This window comes from Tympanuchus pallidicinctus, unplaced genomic scaffold (genome assembly GCF_026119805.1).
Source record: "Tympanuchus pallidicinctus isolate F22 unplaced genomic scaffold, pur_lepc_1.0 scaffold16, whole genome shotgun sequence".
Classification (NCBI taxonomy): domain Eukaryota; kingdom Metazoa; phylum Chordata; class Aves; order Galliformes; family Phasianidae; genus Tympanuchus; species Tympanuchus pallidicinctus.
Window position 1 is genome coordinate 11,607,209 of NW_026294679.1, and position 12,567 is coordinate 11,619,775.

Genomic DNA, 12,567 nt, shown 5'->3' on the forward strand with positions numbered 1-12,567 from the left:
TGCCTGTAGACCAGGAACTGTGTGAACTTGCTAAATAAATAAATAAATAAATAGGTGGTGCTGGTGGGGCCAAATAGCAGCTGCTGTCATATTTTTGATGGATTGGTAGTGCAGAGCAAGCTACGGCATTAACAGCTGGGCAGACTTGCTTTCTGCAAGTTGTGGGTGTCATGCACAAGCTGCATTGTGGCACTTACTTGCCCTTCCGCCACTTTCTTCTAGGAGGCTCTTAAGTTCTTGCCCTATGTTATTTACTTTCAGTAAAGGATATGGCTTAGGTGTGCCATCATAATTCAGATACCTTACTTTGTAAAGTATGAGCTACCTTAGCAATTTCTGCCTGTCCACTCTAAAACTCCACATTTTTCTTGTGAGCATCCATTCGTACTTTTCTTCTTTTTGTGCTTAATTACAAGCATGTACTGAACTGTGTTTGCTACCCATGTCAATGCATTACTGGTAAATGAGGAACAACCATGAAGATGCATTTTTGAAACTCTCTGGCAGATTCTGAGTGCTTGCTGCTGTGGCCTTCGTGGCAAGAGAATCCACCTCCTGCTGAGGAGGAATAACTAAATTTAAACTTTCCAACCATGAGCTTTGTGAAGCGAAGTTTCCAACCCTCTGCTGGGCCAGAAAATGGAAAGCCGTGTCTGAGCTTGGAGGGTAAATAAATAGAGCAACCTAGCAGCTGTGCTGTGACAAGCAAGAGGGTTTGTTCCTTGGGCCACATGTCTCCCTGCAGCAGGCTCCAGGAAGGAAAATGAGGAATTCTAACTCCTGTCTTCCAGTACAACCTTCCCTAACAAATTTTGATATGAATGTGAGAGGAGAAGGGTTGCAGAAGGGCTCTGTGGCCACCATGTGAGTCTGTGATTTGCCATAAATGTATTAAGTTTGTGCCCCATCTATTTATAAACCAGCCAGCTTGTCTCTGTCTTAGCTCATTACAGGCAGGTTCAGGTTCCTGTGAAATTTCTTGGTTTTATGATGGCCATTAAAGTATGTAAACTGTTTTGAAGCGCTTGTGCAGAAATAACTGCTTTCTCATCTCCCTTTGGGGAGGCTCTGAAACTGGTGTTGAACAATAGCTGGTGCTATTCTGACAAATCAGCTTGCATTTTTGGGGAGATATTATAGAAGGTAAAACATTTCCATTGTTTCCTTAGCTTTTTATTGTCCTGTATCTTAACCCTGCCCTTACCTGATGGGAGCAAAATGTAGTTCTACTTGCAACTGACAGCCACGGTTTGTTGGGTGAGCAGCTTTAAATTGAACTTAACACAAGAGTCTATAGCTGAATGGAGCCAAGGAGGAAAAGAGGCAAGGATAGTTACAACAGGGATGCACTTAACTATAAGTTGGACGAGTAAGACTGTAGGTGAACCATCCATAGCTGTGACCTAAAGGTTCTCTCAATAGAGTTCACTGTCATTGATGTTTGTATAAATGGTGATGGAAACATGGAGATTCAGAGAAGCCAAATAGCTTGTGCTTACAGCCTGAAGTCATATTTCAGTTGTTTTCTCCTCTTATTTCTGAGTAGTCCTTCCTGGAGTGTTGAATTCTGGTCATGATTGTTGAATGACAGCCTCAGTGACAAGTGTGCTAGAAGCACTTATAGTCTAATCTGAGATTTGTGCCCTTCAGTTACTCTTTTTAACTCTTTTTTTTTTTGTTTTGTTTTCTTTTGGTGATGCACCATATCAGGATTTGTGCCATCTCCTTCATTTCCCCAGTGCTGAGGAAGTGTTTCAATTCTGTAGATGTACACATTGCGAAACCTTTGAGAGACTGAACTGAATAACTCCAATCAGAGTTGTTATGGGTAGATTTCAGATTTCTTAGAAGAAACTGTCCTTAACAATTATTTCTTTATTTTTGTGACTCGCTTGTGCACTCATCTGGCACTGTGAGAGTATCTGATAGAAACAGCCTCTTTCTAGGAGGATTCAGAGTGATTTAAACCTACTCTAAATGTTTTGACTCTCTACCTGTTTCTCAGTAGCATCTCACTATTCTTGCTCTTACTCTGTTGACTGAGCAACTTCTTTTGCTTCTTTTGTAGGATGGTGGTTTGTGAGCACTGCAGAGGAGCAGGGCTGGGTCCCTGCTACATACCTGGAATCCCAAAATGGAACCAGAGATGATTCTGACATCAACACATCCAAAACTGGGGAAGGTATGGAAAGCTTTTTGTTATCAAGGGGAAACTGGTACTTGCTTTGCTTTATGCTTTTCCACCTGTAGGAAACAAACTATGAAGGCTCTTACCACTATTTGTGGCTGCTAAACCACTGCAGAACTTCTCTGACTTTTTTGTATCAGTACATAATTGTTGCAGAAGAAACTGGGGAAAAGCACAAGCCTGTAATCCCTTTGTAACTTGGACTGTCACTGTAACAAAAGTTCTAAAGCAGAAATGATGTTCATTTTAATACTCTTAAACAATATGAAAACAACTTTTGTGCAAGTCCAAGCACTGTGTTCTTGTAGAGATCTTGGATTGTGGTGGCTTCTGAAAGAGAGAATTTGCATAGCTTATCTACAGAAATTATACAAATGAGAGCTGTTAATTGGAAGATGCTGCTTTTTGAAGCCGCAGGCGATGAAAAAGAGGTTCAACTTCAGTGGTGGCTTCTCATTACACTTTTTAAATAAATCCTTGAAACTAGCTTAACTGCTGCTTGCTGTGGTCTGTGAGTGTGCGGAGGTCTTATTCTGCTAAAAATGAGATACCATTTGTCATGTATATGTATTCAGCAGCACTGTTTTTTGGCTAAAGATGCTTATTCAGGTTCCAGAAATGGAACAGTACAGCCTCATGTGTTCCCCTTTTCCATTATGAAAGACTAACCACATCTTAATGGACTTTTCATGTAGTAACTGTGTACAAAGGACACTTTCATTATTATTTGCTCCATTCTAATGAATCTCTAGCTAAATTTGTAGGTGCTTTTGACATGATGCTTATTCTACAATGTATGTGGAAAACAAACAGAACTTCCTGTCGTACAGATAGGTTTGAGATGTGTTGGGATGATTCTGCCCATTAAGATAGCTAACAGCCAGAACATTATTTTGTGCTGGACATCAGGAGTGATATCTATGGCTTATTGACATCTTTGGCTCTAATTCTTTTTTCCCTACTCAAAGCTACCCGTATCCTGGGTCACTTAGGATTTAGAGACCTACTGGTAGACCAATCTGCTATGACACAACGTTTTAGCAGATGCAAAAGCAGTTAGTGAAGTTCCTGCTGGTAAAGAGCAAGCAACTTACTGCTGTTCTCTGAAAGAGTTGAAGAATGTCTTGTCTGTTGATATGTAACTGCCTCCCTTTTCCTGACTCTTAAATATGGCGTGTGCTTGACAGCCTTATTGCTTTAACTGCTTTCCTTTTAAGATCTCTTCCTTTCATGTTGCCCTCTGGAGCGTACTCTGCACAGGGTTGTTGCTGCATGGCAGTCTTGGTAATGGAAAATCCATCAAATGTTTATTATCTTCCTCTTCTCGGCCCTCTTTAATCTGCTACGTTGCTCTCCTCAGCTATGGTCAGCAGTCACATTCCCTGTCTTACTGCAAATCCAGATACATTGAAATCTGAGACCATTCTTCCCATGTTCAGTTCCATCCCAGTGACAAATCTAATTGCATTACCTCCACAGCTGCTTTGATGTGCCCAACTTTTCTTTGCTTTTCAGTAACTTTGCTCTATGTTATTAACCACAAGCTGAGGCTTCTTTTGTTCTTCTTTTCCTCCTTTCGTTTTTTGTTTGTTTTTTTTTTATTTACTAGAGCTATTCTCCTTGCCACATAGTGAAATGTCCTCCTAATATTTATTAATAAAAAGGAAAGGCTTTCTTCAAGAGTTAGTCCTTCCTTATTGTACAGTTCTATGATAAGGAAAGACCAATTCTTGAAGGACGAGAGGAAATGGCTTCAAGTTGTGCCAGGCTAAGTTTGGGCTGGATATCAGGAAAAACTTCTTTACAGAAAGGGTTGTTAAGCCCTGGAATAGGCTCCCCAGGGAGATGGTTGAGTCACCATGCCTGAATGTGTTGTAAAACCATTTGGATGTGGTGCTGAGGGACATGATTTAGCAGAGGATTGTTAGAGTTAAGGTAATATGGCTAGGTTGCAGTTGGACTTGATGATCTTTAAGATCTTTTCCAACCTGAGCGATTCTATGATTCTGTGAGTGTGTAGAAACAAAGATACTTTCACAGACAACTGTCCAACTCTCAGTAAGCAGGTGAAGGGGGTTCCAATAAAACTGGTTGGGTTGCAATTAAGTGCCCCAGTCTGTGTGTGCAGAGTGTATATGGCAGAAGTGTTTCCGCCTTCTATTTGAGCCTGCACAACATCTTTCTGTAGGATGAGGGCAGTCAGTCAGCTGCTACCTGGGCCTGTGTTTAGAGCATCAGCCTCTTACAAAGTTTGGAAAACTTTTGGAAAGCAATACAGATGAACATTTGCAGCCACAGAAGCTGCAGAACTCTGAAATAATCCCCTGAAAGGATTAGATACGTTTTGATAAATAACCCTTCTGGTGTCTAAGTATGATGTTGGGGGGGAGAGGTCAGGGGCATCAGCTGCTTGTTTGGGTAAGTTAATTAATATTTTCTTACTTGAACAGCCAATCCTTCCCTTGATCAAATCACTTTGCTGCTCCTGGTTGCCTACGGAGCGCAGTTCTGGAATCCCACGGTGTCTGCTCTCATGAGTCTGAGAGTACATTCCCCAAATGACTTCAGAGTCAACATAAAGGAATTAATTAATGAAGAGCTTTTGCATTAATCTGATAGCACCAAGCATGCTTCCAACAGAAAGGAAGGCCTTCCATTGGAAGCATGGAAAAAGGAAAGTGTCGAGGTTTTGTGCCAATCCGAATGTTCTGTGTTCACATCTTCACAAGTAGACAAAGGAGCTGAAGTTCAGTTCCATGTATGTGATCTGCAAAACAAGTGGTGTCCTCTGTGCACAGCTGCTCTCACAGTGTCATTTCCATAAATCCTTCATCTTTGTTTATATTTGAAGCATAAGTTACTGTTTGAGTGCGGAACTAATTCACATTTCTAGCTTGTTAGCTTCTTGAGCCTGCTCAAAAACAGGTTAGTTATCAAAATAAGTTTTTATTTCCTTATATTTTTAATCAGTATGTTAGAAGTTGTTTGAATCATGAACGTTATCTGTGGCAGTACTTATGAGTCATATGTTGCAATCAAGGAGACGTCAGTCTCCACTTGAACTCAGTTCCTGAGTGCTGTTAAGTGTGCTCACGTATGAGAAGCCATATTCTTTGTTTTTCTACCTGGATTATTTTTTTTTTAACATGATAATTTGCTTAGAGAGGGTTAGAGCTCTGGTTTTGACTGTTGCATGGAATGGACTGAATTCTTCAAAGAGCCTTCAGCCTGACTAGGACATGCAACAGTACTGTGATATTGATCTGACCTGCCACTGCAGTCACCACGGGCAAGTTTTCCTCTGTTGTGCAGTTTGCTTTTGGGTATACATGTGTTTTTTCATATTTTTCTTAAAGCCAATAGCAACAGTAGCAATTTTTGACAGTTCTAGGTGATTTATATTTCTCAGGCTCAAGATTCTAACTTGTTTTACTGTACTATATCAACTAAACCGGTTTCTGCCTCCCACCTGATCTGTTTGTTTAACAAGACTGGTGCTTGTAAATGCCATGTTTTGTTTTTATTTCTCACCCTCCCACCATTATTATTTTTTTCCTTTTATGTTTCCATCCATGTTCCAAACTAGTTTCTAAGCGACGCAAGGCTCACCTGAGGCGCCTGGACCGGCGATGGACGCTGGGCGGGATAGTCAACAGGCAGCAGAGTCGAGGTGAATGAATAGCTTCCTGTGGCAACAGCCCTAAAGGCACACTGAAAACCATGCTGCCGCCTCAGCTTTTGTGCACTTGAGTGCTCCCCAGGGTCTCTCTCCCTCGGTACACTGCTAGAGGGAGGCTGAAGCTTCAGAGTTCTGATGTGTGTGTCATATATGAGAGATTGAGGGTATCTTGGAGCCAGGGTTAGGCACCTCAAAAAGTGGAAGGCAAATAATTATGTGTAATTCTGTAGCGTGACTGCTTGTGCAGACTGGCAGAGTTCACATCTGTTGTTTTAAGTTTGAATGCATCTGTACTCAGTCTTTCCTACCTCCGCAAGTACAAGGGATACGTTCAGGGCTATGAAGAGCCAAAAAAGAATTCCAGAGTGATCAGAGATGACCAAAGAGATCAGAGATGCGCGCTGGAAAATGCTTGGTGTAGTCTCCTCTCTCCCCTGTAAGCAGGGCTCAGTACTGGAGGAAGAGTTCTAGGGAAGTTCTGGGAGCTTCTGGATGTCAGTCCTAGTTCTTTGAAATGTCACCACCAGCAGCATCTTTTCAGCTTTGGTCTGGTGGGAGCATGGGGGAAAAATCAGCCTCACTTCATGTTTTGAAGTTGCATTTGGAATCTGATGAGGAATCTTCCAAACCAAGCACTTCTCCAGAGCATGCAACTCAACTTTGTTGGAGTAAAAGTACACTTTCTGTTTTGTTCTCCACTGTCTTGCAGGATCACCCAGGTATTCACTGCACTTTATAAAGGGGGGGAGGGAACCTGCCACTTGTACCACTTTGTGAGTTTTACTTAACCTTACTGAGAGAATGGAACCAGATATAAGCAAAAAGAAGCTTACCAGCTCCCAGTAAAGAGAAAGTGTACTTCTAAAGTTTCAAACTTACCTTCTCCTGGTTTTGGTGATAGTCCTGTGTGCAGACCCATGAAGATTCCAAGCAACAAATAACTTCAGTGACTTTTTTTTAACCTGTGCTTCAAAGTGTCTTTGAGGGAACCACAATAACAGGAGGGGTTATCTTTCCCTAGGGTAGCTTCACCCTGCATTAACCAATACTGTCTTCTAAGGCAAGATCCTGCCTTAGGCACCAGATACACACCAAAAGTGTCAAAAAACAAACAACAGTAAGCACACATGCTGGCATGTAGGGGGGAGAAACAGCTTCTGTACCCAAAGAATTTGGGAGCTACTTATTTTTTTCATAGCAAACTAGGAGAACTTTGGGGAATAAGTTTTCTAAGCGCACTTTACCAGTTTATATATATATACATATATATATATATATATATATATATATATATATATATATATATATATGAATACATATATATATATATGAATACATATATATAAATATGTGTTTTCTTTCCTATTCATACTGTACTGAAACAAAACTCAAAAAATGTTAAGGCTGCACGGCCAGTCCTGTAGCATACTGTGCTGGTAATACTCGAGGATCTAAGTTGCATTCCCCTCTTTTTCCTCTTCTGCTCATCATCTGTGCATACATCTTTTCCAGCCCTACCCTCTGGCTGGTGTCATGCTGTCTTCCCTGGCAGTCTTCCTCACCACACAGTCTCTTCTACCCCAGCCTTTGTCTTGCTCTGTAAAAATTTCTTCCCTTTTAGGCCCAAACAGTGCTGGGTTTAAAATTGTCTTGGACAATGTGCCTTATCTCAAGCTAGATCATGGCAGCATCTCAAGGACTGAACATCTTCCAAGGAGGATCTGCTTGTATGAGTTCCCTCCGATGCATTTCAGCCAAAACTGGCCACATTTGCTAAACCTAAGGTGTATGGTGTTATTTGAGATGTGAGATGAGGAAGTTCTTACAGGAACAGGTTGATGGGAAGTAAAGATAGTGCTCTGAGAACCTGGGGACACAGTGGAGGTAGGATGCATCTGGTATAGCAGCAGCCTGTTCAAGCATTCATCCGTTCCAAACTGCATTTGGAGAAGTATGAGTCGTTTTGGGTGTCCAGCCCACTGCTCTCTAACAGATCACGGTTTACGCGAGGTCAGTAGAGACTTGTTTTTTGCTTCCTTCCCTCCCATTCCAGCCCAAAAGGCTTCTAACAAGGCCAAATTTGGGTGGGTTTGCACAGAAATGACAGAATATGTGAACTGTGCATATGCTGCTGCTAGCCTTCGAGCTCGTGCTCCAAAGCACAGAAGAACATGAGGCTGCACAAATATGAGGCTGCCAAAACTGCTTAATGCAGGGAAAACAGCTTCCCCTCCCCCACTTGGCCTCTTTCTTGGAAATAAATTCAATTAAACTTTTTGGCTGAAATTCTTCCCACCCAGCGATATTCTGCTTGAGATGGTCCCAGCTTTTTGAGCGGTTAGCTCTGAGAGTTCACCGGAGTTCAAGGCAAGCTAAAAGGATGCTTCCATTCATTAGTGGTACTCAGGCATAAATAGAAACTGTTTTACTGTCTAGTTTTGAGATGAAACCGCTTAAGCCATAACTGAAGATGGATCTGAAGGCCAGGACTTTGGAGGCAACTTGAGGCTTACTTTGACTTTTTCCAAAGACCTTTAAAGAGGCTGAGCAACCCCAAGGCTCAGATATCTGGGAGTAATGTTGCTGGGTCTGCAAAGAAGAAAGATGAAAGACAAATTATTGAATATCGTAGTAGTGCTCCTTTTATAAAGCTGGAAAAAAATCTGCAAAGAGAACAGCTGTAGTCTGTTTTTACAAAGAGAAACAGATGACATTTGTTACTGAAGTTTTCTCTTTAAAACCGTCTGTGGTGTGCCCAGATCTAAGAGATTATGTTGGTTTATGTTTCTTGTGTAGTTGCAGAGCTTTTTTTTTTATTTAAAAAAAAAAAAAGTTGAATGTTTCTAAATATGGTATATTTTCTAAATGTTGGCCTGTAGTTTTTGAGACCCAGCCTAATACAAATGCTGATTGTGAGGAGAAGCTTGAACATTTGTAGTTTTCTTCAGACTGACCCTTGTTGGACCCACAAGGTGCAGAGTTCACATTCTCTTGCACCAGGTGAAATGTTGTTTCTACAGATGCATTTACCTGGAAATTCGCCTAGACGAGAGCTTGGGATTGTTTATGAGCTTATTTCACAAGAAGTCATTTGTGCTATTAGAGTTTGATTGGGAAAAATGGGGGTTTACATGCTGTTTTATGTGCCAGATATTTGCTGTACGTTACTGCTTCTCTGGGTTTGTGCCCAGCATTCTCATTGGAGCTGGTACAGTGCAGGGGAGTACTTTACATTTATTTGTGCCAACAGTGTAGCAACACACAGACTGTATTCCTGTCAAATGAACCTATTATGTAAGAGTAGCTGCTAGCACAAGAAATAGGCTATTGAAAGGAAGAGTTAAAGTTCGTGCTTGAAAACTATACGTCTTCCTAGTGCTTGCCCAACTTGTTGGGAGTGATGGAGCAGAGGGGAGGCAGCTCGGAAGCCACCAAATTGCTCTTGAGGCTTGAAGCCATCTTTTGCCCAAGTGCATCTTGGCACAGAGCACTAGATGTAGTTTAGTTTCTTCCTTTTTCTCCTACCTCCTCCCACCCTTGTACTCCAAGCAAAGTAGTAAATGTTTATTACTTCTTGCTGGTTGAATGTCAAGCATGTGTAATACAGAACTGTTTAGAAGAAATGTCATTATTCTTTTGTGTGTGTGTGTTGGCATGATGTTTCTGCTATTTAAAGGAAAAAAAAAAAAAGAGGGGACAGGAAGGAATGGGAGAGAGACAAAAGCTGAAGAGCTCCTGTCTGCAAATGGTCACATTTGATAGCTGTGGCTAGTTCTTTTCTCTGCAGAATATTTAGACAAGGAAAGCACAGCCGGTGTTGAGTCGCCGCGTCTCTCTCTGGAGCAGGGAGACTTTTTCCAGAAGCAGGTCTGACAAAGGGGGGAGGGTGAGCAGATTGCTGACTGAGGGGAAAGTATTTTGAAAGAAAATTCTTCTGTGGTTTGGAAGATGTAGGGTTGGGGCTGTTGCATTTTGCTGAGAAATCGTTAATTGGCTAATTTCTAGCCCAGCTCCCCTCTATCCTCCCCCTAACATTTCCAACCAGCCTGGGGTTACAGAAAGTTGGGGGCATGTCCAGGCACCAGCTGAGCAAAGGAAATTGCTCCCTTACTTGGCTCCTGAAGTGCTGTGGATAGCTTGCACGCTTGTTTATGGAGAGAGGAGAGAGCAAACTTCTGAAATCTAGGTGAAGGAGGGGTGTGCATTGCAGGGCATTCAGAACTTGGACACAGAAATGTCTGAGCGCTGGCCGTTTGCCTGGGAGAGTTGAGACTGATTATGCAGGGCTGGAAATGTGCGTGGTATTTTCACTGCCATAAATGCAAGGTTCCAGTCCCAAATACTTTACAGCCTAAACAAAGAGAACGAAAGCTCATGCATCAAAGGAGCCTGGGCAAGTGGCAATTTGGCATGCGTCTTATTACAACCAAAAGGTTTTTCACAGTGGAAAGTGATACTTATTTGGTATTTCTAAAAGCTTTTAGAGAAGGGCTAAAACTAAGCTTGTTTGGCAAGGCAGGAAGCTGGGGTAGGTGAAGCTTATTTTAGTAAGGATTTGAGAGGTTTGGGGTTATTTGATACCACAGAGGAGGGAGCCTGTTCAGGTTGATGAGGCATCATGGGAAAGGCATGGAGCCGAGCACAGAAAGATGAAAGGATTTGGAGGAGTGGGAAATGGAAAGGGAGTGAAACAGTTACATGTAGTAGGATATTAAAGCAAGATGGTATCCCTAAGGCTTAAAAATGCAAGGTGGGGCAATTCAATTGGATGCCACACCTGATAGAAAGTGGTTGAAGAAGCAGAGTGATTCTGGACAAGAGCAGTGTGCTGGGAAGGTAGCAAAAGAGAGGAGGTGGCTGTGCAAAAGAGACGGAAGGGTCCGAGATCTAGCTGAGGGGAGCAGCAGTGATAGAAGATTTTGAAGGTGTTGGGAAAAGGAGCTGTTACCTTGGTGATAGACTAGAAAGAATCTGAAATAACCAGTGCCAAGGGAATTGGGAAGGTTGAATAAGGAAGATTTGGAAACTGCTACTGAAGTTCTATGTTACAGCTCTAGCAGTAATACCAGAGGTCTGCTTTCCTTGACCTGAGTAAGTATAAATCCAGACAACCAGAGGAGGGACCAAGTTCCTTTCTCAAGACACCTCATAACTCTAGTGTGTGTGTGTGAGCACACGTGTAAAATCTGAAGTCTGCGTTTGACAGATGGGATTGGAAGAAACCTCTTAGGCTGTCAAGTTCAGTGCCTTGCTCTTTCTGATAATTAAATAGTTTCGTCAGGAACTGATGTAGCTTCATCTTAGCTGTTCTGAGGTTTTTCCTCTGTCTTAATGGGGCACCTGGTATGGAAAATGCCATATCCAATGTCTAAAATTTCTTTCAGATTCCATTTTCTCGTGTAGACAAAAATACAGCAGATGAAACAAAAGGGAACCTGTTTGGGTGTTTGCTGGTTAAAGGGAGGGTGATGGAGTGAATGCATCTGCTGGATCTTTAATGAGAGGCTCTAGTTCTAGACAAAAAAACACTGTGAAGCATTGTTGTCTTGGTCTGCCGTTACACAAGAATAAGTATCATCTGGCATGAAGCCCTCCTGAATCATAGCATGATTTAAAAGCAATGTTATAAGTACTTTTAATGCAAAAAGTTGCACTTTATTAAACTGCATCTGAAAATCAGTAGAAAAAGATGCACAGGCGCTGTTAAATTGTCCCAACTTGCTTTTTGGATTGTTTGATGTGAGTTACTTTCGCGTTGCTTTCAGCAGTCTCAGGTAGGACTCTGATCTCAAAGCTAGGAGAAGCTGCACCATCACCAGCCTGTCATTTGTGTATAGGAAAGGCCTCAGCTCTCAGCTTATATAAATGTTGCTTCCAAGCTCTACTGCCTTTCCTAGGGCGATTTAAGGAAAAAGCAGAGTAAAATAGAAGCCTGCCTCTGAGGAGAAAAAAGGAAGGAGGAGAAAGGCCAATGGGGATGTCAGGTTTTATAGTAACAAGTGGACTCAGCACTGGACTGCCAGAGACTCTGGGAATGCTCCAGGTGGGTGGTGTGGGTCTGGTAGTCCAAACAGGGCAGAAATTCTTGTTCTGCGCGTTTTAAATGTGTCAGTGTCCAGGAGGAGGGAATGGCATGTGATAATCCTTGCCTTCCAAGCTAAGTGGGTTGCAATTGAATAATTCATGATGTGACAGGCTCGTATCGTATCTCTCTGACAAGAAGGCATTGCTTCCTCATGAGTGCCATGCTTAGATCTACAAGGGTAGCTGATTTTCCAGTAGAGGTATCTCCTTCAGTTGAGCTGGAAAAGATACGTTTGACCTGCAAACTAGAAATATGGAAATATAAGGGAAGTTGTCTGAACTATTGACAGATCTCTGACTGTCGCGTACTCAGAAGTGTCTGTGTGCCGTTTTCAACTGATCCTGAAAAGGAGTCAGACTCTCATCTCTTTATTTCCAGAATGCAGCCCTGTAGCTGGTGTATGTGTTTTGTGTCACGCAGTAGAGCTAATTCTGCCCACTTGACCTCAACAGTGAAGTTGATGTAATGGAAGCTGCAACTGGGGAATATGAGTTATATTCTTGCTTTTTTTTTCTTTTTTTTTTTGACTGGTAATTGTTAAGTCAAAACTTGATGAATCAGGATTAAACACTTGTGAATTCTTTGCAGATCTACGGCACGTAACTTTATTGGTGG

General features: G+C 42.0%; 2 protein-coding genes across 9 annotated transcripts in view; both read left to right on the forward strand.

The window, feature by feature from the left end:
* SH3PXD2A (SH3 and PX domains 2A) overlaps window positions 1–12,567 on the forward strand; it is a 236,364-nt gene that overhangs the window by 198,887 nt on the left and 24,910 nt on the right. For 6 of the 8 annotated variants that reach the window (XM_052677857.1, XM_052677858.1, XM_052677854.1 and 3 more), the window contains 2 exons: window positions 2,069–2,182; window positions 5,775–5,858. In XM_052677857.1, coding sequence (XP_052533817.1) covers window positions 2,069–2,182; window positions 5,775–5,858 — 198 coding nt within the window. The remainder of the gene's footprint in view (window positions 1–2,068; window positions 2,183–5,774; window positions 5,859–12,567) is intronic. The other 2 variants (XM_052677856.1, XM_052677859.1) reach the window with 1 other exon arrangement.
* The window catches only part of ATP5MK (ATP synthase membrane subunit k), a 426,737-nt gene that overhangs the window by 193,131 nt on the left and 221,039 nt on the right, over window positions 1–12,567 (forward strand). The window lies entirely within an intron of this gene.